This window comes from Mustelus asterias, chromosome 26, assembly GCF_964213995.1.
Source record: "Mustelus asterias chromosome 26, sMusAst1.hap1.1, whole genome shotgun sequence".
Taxonomy (NCBI): Eukaryota; Metazoa; Chordata; class Chondrichthyes; order Carcharhiniformes; family Triakidae; genus Mustelus; species Mustelus asterias.
In genome coordinates, this window is record NC_135826.1 from 41,235,594 (window position 1) to 41,248,944 (window position 13,351).

Sequence of the window (13,351 nt, forward strand, 5' to 3'; positions counted from 1 at the left end):
TGCATTTATATATCACCTTTAACACAGTAAAACATTCCAAGGTGCCTCACCGCAGTGAGTCTCACCTGAAGAAGGGGCTTGGAGCTCCGAAAGCTTGTGTGGCTTTTGCTACCAAATAAACCTGCTGGACTTTAACCTGGTGTTGTTAAACTTCTAAAGGAGATATTAAGACAGGTGACCAAAAGCTTGATCAAAGATGCAGGTTTTATGAATGTCTTAAAGGAGGAGAGAGGTAGAGAGTCCAAGAGATTATCCGAGGCAATTCCAGAGTTAGGACCCAGGAGGCTGAAGGGAAGAATGGCGATGGGGAAGTCATTAAAATCGGGACTAGGATTGAGGAAGTAGAGAAATCTCAGAGGGTTGTAGGATCAAGAAAATTAGAGATAGGACAGAGTAAGACAATGTTCAAAATTCATTGCTGTGGCAACAAGTTGTTGTGTTGGGTCCAATCTATTGAGTCATTCATGCTCCTGTCTTCATGAATGTGAAAGAGAATCTCGCCAGATCCTCACATCACAGATTCGCACTTTTTAATCAAATCCCTCTGAGCCTCGAGCTATGGAATTCCTCTGCCTAAAACTGTCCGTGCCTCAGCTCACTCTTCCTCTTGTAAGCTACTCCTTAAAACCAAACTCCTCTGGTTAGCTGCCCATTAAACGTTTCTGTGATTTGGTGTTAAATGTTGTTTAACAATGCTCCTGTGATGCACTTTGGGATGATTTACCTCATTAAAAGGTGCTATATAACTAGGAGTTGTTGTTATATGTCTTGGTGTCCCACCAAAGGTTAAACAAATTAACATTTGCATAGTGACTTTCATGATTTCAAAATGTCCCAACACACTTTAGAATCCCTACAGTGCAGAAGGAGGCCATTCAGCCCATTAGTCTGCTCCGACTCTCTGTCAGAGGATCTTACCCAGGCTCACCCCCCACCCTATCCCTATTTACTCCACTAATCCCCCTAACCTACACATCTTGGGACACTAAAGGGCAATTTAGCATGGCCAACCCACCTAACCAGCACATCTTTGGACTGTGGGAGGAAACCAGAGGAAACCCACGCAGACACGGGGAGAACGTGCAAACTCCACTCAGACAGTGACCCGAGGCCGGAATTGAACCCGGGTCCCTGGCGCTGTGAGGCAGCAATGCTAACCACCGTGCCACTTTATAGCAAACAAAGTACTTTCTTTTAAGCATTTAGTAAATAGACTATTGGCTAACATTGGACCCTGTGAGGTAAAGAGATGTGTAATGGAATGGACAGCAAGTTAATTACAAAACCGAGAGTACAGAGAATAGTTATCGAAGGCAGTTACTCAGACTGACAAATGATAAGAGACGTTCCACAGTGATTGGGGCTGGATCGTGAATCCTCATTATTTATATTAATGATTTGGACTCGGCAATTAGCGGGATAATTTCAAGATTTGCGGATGATGTAAGATTGTTAACACTGGGGGAAAAATGCAACAAAATACAGGAAGACATCATTAAAGCTGCAGAATGGGTGTCAGAGCAAATGAATTGCAATCTGAGTAAAGGTGAGGGGATTCATCTTGCTCTGAAGAATAAGGAAGCTCATTACTCTCTGCAGAAGCAGAGTTTGAATGAGGTGGAGGCGCAGAGGGAGCTGGAGCTAAAGACACACACATCACAAAAAGCACAGGTTGATACCATTACAAAGCACTGGAGCTTGTTTCTAACGAGAGAGAATTGGAAAGCAGCAAGGCTATACTTGTATCAAACCTTGGTTAGACCACATCAGGGGTACGGTGAATGGTTCTGCTCCCCATCTTCCCGAAAAGATATATTACCGCTCGCCCACCTGAGGCTTGTAAGGTCCCGCCCGAGGCCTACGGGGAATGCCATTCTGCAAGCCTCGCTCGCTCCGATTCTGAGGCGGGAGAGGCGGCAACATTCCGGCCATAGAGACACAGGGAAGGTGCGATAAGGATCTACAAGAATGGCACCAGGAAGGAGAGGTTACACCTTCTCAGAAAGAATGAACATTGTCTTTAGCGAAGAGAGACCAAAGGGTGGCCTGATGAAGGTCCTTAAGGTCATGAAAGTGGAAATCATAAACTAAGGGTCAATAAGTATGAGATAGTCAGCAACAAATCCAATGAAACATTCAAAGAAAAATTTCATAGAATGCTGAATAATCACCAGACAGATGGAAACACTGATAAAGATATTCATAGAATGGCATTGAATTTACAGGACAGGAACAAGCCATTTGGCCAAGCAGTAAATAACAGTGGGGGGAATTCTCCCGTCCCGCCCGCCATGGGAATTGAAGCGGGTGAAGGGTGGAGCATGGAAAGATCCATTGACCTCGGGTGGGATTTTCCAGTTTTGGGGTGAGTGCGGCTGGAAAATCCCAGTGTCTTTCTTTGCCTCACTCTAATCCTCTACTGCGGAACCTCTTTCTCTCTTCTGCTTATCTAGCCTCCACTTAAATGTGCCTGAACCCTTCACCTCACCCTGTGGTAGCGAGTTCCACATTCTCACCACTCGCTGGGGTAGACATTTCTCCTGGCGTTTCTCGATCTGATTTCTTGCTGATGGTTCTTGGATAAGGTCATGCGGAATGTGTTCAGCAGAATCCACTAGTTGGACCAAATTATCTGTTCATGCTCTGTAAATTCTATGTTGTAATGAAAGAAATGTGACAGCCAGTTTGTGGACAGCAAGCACTGACAAACAGCAATGTGTGAAGTGGCTATTTCACCTGAGGGTTAAGTATTGGGGTAAAGTCCAACGTCCCAGTCCAACGCCGGCATCTCCACATCATGGTTAAGTATTGGCCAGGACACCGAGGGTATAAACCGCCGCCGTCACTTTACTATCGCGCTGTGGATTCGGTAAATGGTTTCATCTGACAGACAAGGCAGCAACAGTGCAGCACTCTCTCAGTACTGTACTGGCAGTGTCTGTCTGTCTGGATTACACACTCAAGTCTCTGACCTGGGATTGGTACCTCCCCACCCCCTCCGCAAGCTCCTGCTTTCAGGGCTGAGTGTGCCACCCACTGAACGATGACTGAGACGCAGAAGGCCGTGTTTCATGCTGCAAACCATTGAGAACATTAGAAAATTTCATAAGGAAATTTGGCATGTCAGCTACAACTCTCACCAACTTTCACAGATACACCATGTAAATCATTCTTTCTGACTGTATCACAGCTTGGTATGGCTCCTGCTCTACTCAAGACCGCAAGAAACTACAAAGGGTCGTGAACGAAGCCCAGTCCATCACGCAGACCAGCCTCCCATCCATTAACTCTGTCTACACTTCCTGCTGCCTCAGAAAACTAGCCAGCATAATCAAGGACCCCACGCACCCCGGACATTCTCTTCTTCCGCCTTCTTCTGTTGGGAAAAAGACACAAAAGTCTGAGGACATGTACCAACCGACTTAAGAACAGCTTCTTCCCTGCTGCCGTCAGGCTTTTGAATGGACCTACCTTGCGTTAAGTTGATCTTTCTCTACACCTTAGCTATGACTGTAACATTACATTCTGCACTCTCTCCTTTCCTTCTGTATGAATGTTATGCTTTGTCTGTATAGCGCGCAAGAAACAATACTTTTCACTGTATACTAATACATGTGACAACAATAAATCAAATCAAATCAAGAAACATAGAAATATAGAAACTAGGAGCAGCTGTAGGCCATTTGTCCCTTTTAGCCTGTTCCACCATTCATTTTGATCATGGCTGATCATCAAATTCAATATCCTGATTCCCCCTTCCCCCCATATCCCTTGATCCCTTTAGCCCCCAGGGCTATATCTAATTTCTTCTTGAAATCACACAACGTTTTGGCCCCAATTACTTTCTGTGGGAGTGAATTCCACATATTCGCCACCCTCTGGGTGAAGAAATTTCTCCTCACCTCAGTTCTAAGAGGGTTACCTCTTATCCTCAAACTATGACCCCTAGTTCTGGACTCCCTCACTATTGGGAACATTCTTTCTGAATCTACCCTGTCCATGCCGCAGTTAGGAATTGTTAATAACAGAGACTTGCCTTTTGGGAAATGCAGGTGTTCAGAACTTTGTTGATCTTGATGAGTTGGGCCGTTAGGTTGCCACTCTTGTACCCACAATTCATCAGTTCATTACCCTGGCTGTATCTGATGGCACGGAGTTTGTTAATTTCTCCAATGAACTCAACAGATTGGTTCTGGGTGCTTTCCAGGTGAGTCTGCTGTCTGCTTTGGTTATTCCCGTAGGTCATGAAGAGTACAAGCCCCATGATTATCAGCAGCTGGATGATGCTGGTGCAGAGGAGAAAGTATTTCACGTAGGTGCCACAGCTATTGGATTTCGCCCTCTCATAGTCCCTGCTATCATAGCCCAGTTTCTTCATTGGGTAGCTGTTGTGGTCCATCACTCGACTCCTCGCACTGTCGAGCTTCTGGGTGAGATCGGCAGAGGCATCGGAGAGCAGGAAAGGCGGGACACAGACGGCACCACTTCTGTAAGGACGTAATTGGTTAGACGTGACCTGATCTCAAGAGAGCCTGCACATGAATCATCCGGAATGAAGCATAAACACTCTTTGTCTGTTTGTTTTATCTGCCTCTCAAGATCCTTCCTGCAAGACCTTGTGTTCAAGTCACCAGGTTTCAACAATTCTCCACATCCAGCGAAGCACAGGAAAAGAGCCATTGACAATCTCTGGTGGGTGTTTGGTTTGGCTCCTGGGTGTGGAGCTTGTCCCCTAACACTGATCCTGAAGGACAAAGGAGCAGTAATAGCAGCTTGCTGTTAGCAAGGAGCGTGAGATATATTAGAGTGTTACAGTGAGGGGTGTGGGGTATATCAGAGTGTTACAGTGAGGGGTGTGGGATATATCAGAGTGTTACAGTGAGGGGTGTGGGATATATCAGAGTGTTACAGTGAGGGGTGTGGGATATATCAGAGTGTTACAGTGAGGAGTGTGGGATATATCAGAGTTACAGTGAGGGGTGTGGGATATATCAGAGTGTTACAGTGAGGGGTGTGGGATATATCAGAGTGTTACAGTGAGGGGGTGTGGGATATATCAGAGTGTTACAGTGAGGGGGTGTGGGATATATCAGAGTGTTACAGTGAGGGGTGTGGGATATATCAGAGTGTTACAGTGAGGGGTGTGGGATATATCAGAGTGTAACAGTGAGGGGGTGTGGGATATATCAGAGTGTTACAGTGAGGAGTGTGGGATATATCAGAGTTACAGTGAGGAGTGTGGGGTATATCAGAGTGTTCAGTGAGGGGTGTGGAATATATCAGAGTGTTACAGTGAGGGGGTGTGGGATATATCAGTGTTACAGTAAGGGGTATGGGATATATCAGAGTGTTCAGTGAGGGGTGTGGAATATATCAGAGTGTTACAGTGAGGAGTGTGGGATTTATCAGAGTGTTACAGTGAGGGGTGTGGGATATATCAGAGTGTTACAGTGAGGGGGTGTGGGATATATCAGAGTGTTACAGTGAGGGGGTGTGGGATATATCAGAGTGTTACAGTGAGGGGTGTGGGATATATCAGAGTGTAACAGTGAGGGGGTGTGGGATATATCAGAGTGTTACAGTGAGGAGTGTGGGATATATCAGAGTTACCGTGAGGAGTGTGGGGTATATCAGAGTGTTCAGTGAGGGGTGTGGAATATATCAGAGTGTTACAGTGAGGGGGTGTGGGATATATCAGTGTTACAGTAAGGGGTATGGGATATATCAGAGTGTTCAGTGAGGGGTGTGGAATATATCAGAGTGTTACAGTGAGGGGTGTGGGATTTATCAGAGTGTTACAGTGAGGGGTGTGGGATATATCAGAGTGTTACAGTGAGGAGTGTGGGATATGTCAGAGTTACAGTGAGGGGGTGTGGGATATATCAGAGTGTTACAGTGAGGAGTGTGGGATATATCAGAGTGTTACAGTGAGGAGTGTGGGATATGTCAGAGTTACAGTGAGGGGGTGTGGGATATATCAGAGTGTTACAGTAAGGGGTGTGGGGTATATCAGAGTGTTACAGTGAGGGGTGTGCGGTATATCAGAGTGTTACAGTGAGGGGGTTCAGGTATATCAGAGTGTGACAGTGAGGCGTATATCAGAGAATGACAGACTGCATTAAATCAAGCACCCCTCTCCATTTCTGTCCTTGTTTTTCGCTCCAATTTCTTCACTTTGTGTCATTCTCCCTATCTAACCTCATCTAACTCTCCCACTCCTTCTTTGCTTTGTCTCTGTTCCAGTGTTTCTCTCACTCCTGTACTGTCTGATTCTCTTTCTATCTCTTTCTGTCTCTCTTTATATCTTTCTCTCTGTCATGCTCTTTCTCTCTTGCTGTCTCTCTCTCTCTCTCATGGTGATGTTTAAGTTTATTAATTAGTGTTACAAGTAGGTTACATAAACACTGCAATGAAGTTACTGTGAAAATCCCCTGGTTGCCACACTCCGGCGCCTGGGTACATGAAGAGAGAATTAAGCACGGCCAACACACCTAACCAGCACGTCTTTCGGACTGTAGGGGGAAACCGGAGCACCCGGAGGAAACCCACGCAGACACGGGGAGAACATGCAGACTCCGTGCAGACAGTGACCCGAGCCGGGAATCGAACCCGGGCCCCTGGCGATGTGAGACTGCAGTGCTAACCACTGTGCCAATGGTGTTGTCTGTTTTGCAGTTGCGGCGTTTCCTGCCCTGTGAGCAATTTAAACCGGTTTGATGTTTGATCTCGGGACATGTAAAACACTTTGTGATTTGACTGCGTGAATCATTCCTCTGCAGAATGGACATTTACATTTGAATATTTGTCCATTTGCAGATCGAGAAGGGAACTGTGGACTCTGCAGACCACAGAGTAGGGGAGCAGAATGACAGACTGGGGAAAGGGCCAGAGCTCCAGAGCGGGGCAGGAGAGAGACACCAAGGTCGCTGGGGAGCTGGGGAAGAGAAGGAGAGGGGAAAGGAGTGAGGTGGAGACATGATAAGGGCGGAAGGAAGAATAATCCGGGACAGAGAAACGAGAGAGAAAAGAGACTGGGTCGAGCAAGGCCAGCTAAACGAGGCATTTTCTGTCAGCCTGTGGGCACTCTCACCAAGACCCCCTGAGTCGGAGACACCAGAGACTCTGTTGGATCTGAAAATCTTACTTTTTAGTTTAGAGCCTTACTCTGGACAGGTCTGAATGTGACACACTCAGATCAGATTCAATTTGTTTCCACTTAGCATTGTTTCATAGAATGGAATCATAGAATCCCTCCAGTGCAGAAAGAGGCCATTCAGCCCATCGAGCCTGCACCAACAACAATCCCACCCAGGCCCTATCCTCGTAACCCCTCGTATTTATCCTGCCCCTGACATTGCCCCTGACACTAAGGGGCAATTTAGCATGGCCAATCAATCTAACACAGCCTTGGACTGTGGGAGGAAACCAGAGCATTCGGAGGAAACCCGCGCAGACACGGTGAGAATGTGCAAACCCCACACAGACAGTGACCCAAGGCCGGAATTGAACCCGTGTCCCAGGCACTGTGAGGCTGCAGTGCTAACCACTGTGCCACAATGCCGCCCTTATTTTCCACAAACCTATTGACAATGAGTTTGTGGAAAAGTTACATTTACAATACCCGAAATCAATGAGTTCCCCTCGTGTGGCTACAGACTCCACCAGCCGGTACTACATGTCGTCTCATCTCTCTGTGTCTTCGACTGATTGACGAGATCATTCTTACCAAACTGGCATGGTGGCACAGTGGTTAGCACTGCTGCCTCACAGCGCCAGGGACCTGGGTTTGATTCCAGCCTTGGGTCACTGTCTGTGCGGAGTTTACACGTTCTCCCCGTGTCTATGTGGGTTTCCTCCGGGCGTTCCGATTTCCTCCCACAGTTCAAAGATGTGTCGTATAGGTGGATTGGCCATGCTAAATTGCCCTTTAGTGTCCTGAGATGCATAGGTTAGAGGGATTAGTGGGGTTATGGGATAGGACGATGGATGGGCCTGGATAGAATGCTCTGTCGGAGGGTCGATGCAGACTCAATGGGCCGAATGACCTCCTTCTAAAGGCGGCAGGGTGGCACAGTGGTTAGCACTGCTGCCTCACAGCGCCAGGGACCGGGGTTCAATTCCTGGCTTGGATCACTGTCAGTGTGGAGTTTGCACGTTCTCCCCCAGTCTGCTCTGGTTTCCTCCCACAGTCCAAAGATGTGCGGGTTAGGTGGATTGGCCATGCTAAATTGCCCCTTAGTGTCACTAGATGGCTACAGTGCAGAATCATAGAATCAAGTCCCGGCAACATCCTTGTAAACCTTTTCTGCACTCTTTCAACCTTATTTACATCCTTCCTGTAATTAGGTGACCAGAACTGCACACAATACTCTAAATTTGGCCTCACCAATGCCTTATATAACCTCACCATAACATTCCAACTCTTATACTCAATACTTTGATTTATAAAGGCCAATGTATCAACTAGTTAAGATAAATGCATGGGGTTATGGGGATAGAGCCTGGGTGGGATTGTGGTCGGTGCAGACTCAATGGGCCGAATGGCCTCCTTCTGCACTGTGAGATTCTATGATTCTATGGTTCTGCACTGTAGCGATTGTGATTCAAACTGCAGTATTGGAGTCTCTTTGATTTCCTCCCTTTCAGCTGATTTCTCTCTTTTTTGTAACCTCTGGCTTCAGTATTTACTGATAAAGTTTGTAAGATGCAGTAAGGATTGATGGATATTTCCGGGTATTGTTATTTTGGAATCTTGCTGCTCTCGATATTAGCAGCTGCATGATAACAGAGAACGCATTCCAAAATTACACATTGTTGTAGAAGATCATTGAGACGGAGGGAAGTGAGACAACACAGAAATGTAAACTCTTAAAGCTTTGGCATTAAAAAAGTTAGGGAACTTTTTTAAAAACTGGTAAGACGGAAAGAGAGCACAGAATCCAGAGCATCCCACCCACCTCACTGAACACCAGCTGTCAAATCATAGAACCATAGAACATTACAGCACAGAAACAGGCCTTTTGGCCCTTCTTGGCTGTGCCGAACCATTTTTCTGCCTAGTCCCACTGACCTGCACCTGGACCATATCCCTCCACACCCCTCTCATCCATGAACCTGTCCAAGTTTTTCTTAAATGTTAAAAGTGAGCCCACATTCACCACTTTATCCGGCAGCTCGCTCCAAACTCCCACCACTCTCTGTGTGAAGAAGTCCCCCCCTAATATTCCCTTTAAACTTTTCCCCCTTCACCCTTAACCCATGCCCTCTGGTTTTTTTCTCCCCTAGCCTCAGTGGAAAAAGCCTGCTTGCATTCACTCTATCTATACCCATCATAATTTTATACACCTCGATCAAATCTCCCCTCATTCTTCTACGCTCCAGGGAATAAAGTCCCAACCTATTCAACCTTTCTCTGTAACTCAGTTTCTCAAGTCCCGGCAACATCCTTGTAAACCTTTTCTGCACTCTTTCAACCTTATTTACATCCTTCCTGTAATTAGGTGACCAGAACTGCACACAATACTCTAAATTTGGCCTCACCAATGCCTTATATAACCTCACCATAACATTCCAACTCTTATACTCAATACTTTGATTTATAAAGGCCAATGTACCAAAAGCACTCTTTACGACTCTATCTACCTGTGACGCCACTTTTAGGGAATTATGTATCTGTATTCCCAGATCCCTCTGTTCTACTGCACTCTTCAGTGTCCTACCATTTACCTTGTATGTTCTACCTTGGTTTGTCCTTCCAAAGTGCAATATCTCACACTTGTCTGCATTAAACTCCATCTGCCATTTTTCAGCCCGTTTTTCTAGCTGGTCCAAATCCCTCTGCAAGCTTTGAAAACCTTCCTCACTGTCCACTACACCTCCAATCTTTGTATCATCAGCAAATTTGCTGATCCAATTTACCACATTATCATCCAGATCATTGATATAGATGACAAACAACATTGGACCCAGCACTGATCCCTGTGGCACACCACTAGTCACAGGCCTCCACTCAGAGAAGCAATCTCCATGACCACTCTCTGGCTTCTTCCATTGAGCCAATGTCTAATCCAATTTACTACCTCTCCATGTATACCTAGCGACTGAACCTTCCTAACTAACCTCCCATGAGGGACCTTGTCAAAGGCCTTGCTGAAATCCAGGTAGACAACATCCACTGCCTTCCCTTCATCCACTTTCCTGGTAACCTCCTCGAAAAACTCTAATAGATTGGTTAAACATGACCTACCACGCACAAAGCCATGTTGACTCTCCCTAATAAGTCCCTGTCTATCCAAATATTTGTAGATCCTATCTCTTAGTATTCCTTCCAATAATTTACCTTCTACTGACGTCAAACTTACCGGCCTATAATTTCCCGCATTACTTTTTGAGCCTTTTTTAAACAACGGAACAACATGAGCTATCCTCCAATCATCCGGCACCTCACTCATGGATATCGACATTTTAAATATATCTGCCAGGGCCCCTGCAATTTCAACATTAGTCTCCTTCAAGGTCCGAGGGAATACCCTGTCCAGTCCTGGGGATTTATCTACTCTGATTTGCCTCAAGACAGCAAGCACCTCCTCCCCTTTAATCTGTAAAGGTTCCATGACCTCCCTACTTGTTTGCCTTATTTCCATAGACTCCATGCCAGTATCCTTAGTGAATACGGATGCAAAAAACCCATTTAATATCTCCCCCATTTCTTTTGGTTCCATACATAGCCGACCACTCTGATCTTCAAGAGGACCAATTTTATCCCTTACTATCCTTTTGCTCTTAATATACCTGTAGAAGCTCTTAGGATTATCCTTCACCTTGTCTGCCAAAGCAACCTCATGTCTTTTTTTTAGCCCTCCTGATTTCTTTCTTAAGTAGTTTCTTGCACTTTTTATACTCCTCAAGCATCTTATTTGCTCCCTGTTGCCTATCCATGTCATACATCTCTCTCTTCTTCTTTATCAGAGTTCCAATATCCCTCAAGAACCAAGGTTTCTTATTCTTATTCACTTTGCCTTTAATCCTGACAGGAACATACAAACTCTGCACTCTCAAAATTTCTCCTTTGAAGGCCTCCCACTTACCAATCACATCCTTGCCAGAGAACAGCCTGTCCCAATCCACGCTTTTTAGATCCTTTCTCATTTTTTCAAATTTGGCCTTTTCCAGTTTAGAACCTCAACCCGAGGACCAGATCTATCTTTATCCATGATCAAGTTGAAACTAATGGCGTTATGATCATTGAAACCAAAGTGTTCCCCTACACACACTTCCGTCACTCCTAACTCATTTCCTAATAGGAGATCTAATATTGCATCCTCTCTAGTTGGTACCTCTATATATTGATTTAGAAAATTTTCCTGAACACATTTTACAAACTCTAACCCGTCTAGACCTTTAACAGTATGGGAGTCCCAATTTATATGTAGAAAAGTAAAATCCCCTACTATCACAACTTTATGTTTCCTGCAGTTGTCTGCTATCTCTCTGCAGATTTGCTCCTCCAATTCTCGCTGACTATTGGGTGATCTATAATACGCCCCCCATTAATGTGGTCATACCTTTCCTGTTTCTCAGCTCCACCCATATGGCCTCAGTAGACAAGCCCTCTAATCTGTCCTGCCTGAGCACTGCTGTAACATTTTCCTTGACTAGCAATGCCACCCCCCCCCCCCCCCCCGCCACCCTTCATCCCTCTGCCTCTATCACGTCTGAAACATCGGAACCCTGGAACATTGAGCTGCCAGTCCTGCCCCTCCTGTAGCCAAGTTTCACTTATGGCTATAATGTCACATTTCCACGTGTCAATCCACGCCCTCAGCTCGTCTGCCTTCCCCACAATACTCCTGGCATTGAAATAGACACACCTCAGAAGATTATTACCACCACACACAACCCTTCTATTTGTGATTTTGCATGAACTATTAACATCATTTATTTTCACCCCCGCTCCACTATCTGCTCTGGCATTCTGGTTCCCATCCCCCTGCAAATCTAGTTTAAACCCTCCCCAATAACACTAGCAAACCTTCCTGCAAGTATATTGGTCCCCCTTGTAGTTCAGGTGTAACCCGTCTCTCTTGTACAGGTCACACCTGCCCCATGATCTAGAAATCTGAAACCCTGCCCCCTACACCAGTTCCTCAGCCACATGTTCATCCGCCCGAGCATCCTACTCTTACCCTCACTGGCACGTGGCACAGGTAGCAATCCTGAGATTACTACCCTCGGGATCCTGCTTTTTAACTTCCTACTAAGCTCTCTATACTCACTCTTCAGGACCTCCTCACTCTTCCTTCCTACATCATTGGTACCGATGTGTACCATGACATCTGGCTGATCACCCTCCCACTTCAGAATGCTGTGCACGCGATCAGAGACATCCCTGACCCTGGCACCCGGGAGGCAACAAACCATCCGGGAGTCTCTGTCACGACCACAGAACCTCCTGTCTGTACCTCTGACTATCGAGTCCCCTATCACTACCGCTCTCCTCTTCTTCCACCCTCCTTTCTGCGCTGCAGAACCAGACTCAGTGCCAGAGATCCGGCTGCCACAGCTTGCCCCAGGTAAGGCATCCCCCACAACAGTATCCAAATCAATATACCTGTTGTGGAGGGGAATGACCACAGGGGAACCCTGCTCTGCCTGCCCTTGCCCTTTCCCTTTCCCTCGCTTGATGGTAACCCAATTACCTGTGCTCTGTGCCTTTGGCGTAACTGCCTCCCTGAAGCTACCATCATGAAGCTACTCCTCATTCTCCCGAATGAGCCGGAGGTCATCCAGCTCCTGCTCCAGTTCCCTAACGCGGTTTGTTAGGAGCTGCAGCTGGATGCACCTCCTGCGGGTGTCATTGTCAGGGACACCAGAGGTCTCCCTGACTTCCCACATCCTGCAAGGGAAGCATACCAACATCCTGCCTGGCATTCTTTCCACTCTGAAGAAAAAAAAACAACTTACCGGAACCTACCCTCGCCTCTGCCTGTTCACGCTGAAGCCTGTTTGAGCCAAAGCCGTCCCACTCTGCTGCCTCTCACTCCGCCTCCCTGTCACTCCGCCACCCGCTCACAACGCTGCCCGCTGGATAGAGTGGCCTGCTTTTTAAACCTTCCGCGCGCGACTGGCTGACGTCAGGCGCCTGCGCAGTCTCGCGTTCCACTCGCTGCCTCCCCCTTGCTCTGACTCAAAACATTCACTGGGGCCGACTTCCGGTTTTACGCTCCCGGCTGCCTTAGAGAAAACAAAACACCGAAAAAAAAGAGTAAGTTAAAAATACCTCTGACCTACTCGCTCTCCTCACTTGAACCACCACTCTAGCTGCTCCTCTGGAACAATGAGCTTTAATGTT

The 13,351-nt window shown here is 46.5% G+C and overlaps 1 protein-coding gene across 1 annotated transcript in view; it reads right to left on the bottom strand.

The window, feature by feature from the left end:
• The window catches only part of plvapb (plasmalemma vesicle associated protein b), a 28,966-nt gene extending 15,898 nt beyond the window's left edge, over positions 1-13,068 (bottom strand). The window contains exons 1-2 of the mRNA XM_078198547.1: positions 12,964-13,068; positions 4,037-4,487 (exon numbers count right to left, since the gene is read on the bottom strand). Of these exons, the coding sequence (XP_078054673.1) occupies positions 4,037-4,399 (363 nt within the window). The 5' untranslated portion in view covers positions 4,400-4,487; positions 12,964-13,068. The remainder of the gene's footprint in view (positions 1-4,036; positions 4,488-12,963) is intronic.
• Between the last annotated feature and the right edge of the window lie 283 nt (positions 13,069-13,351).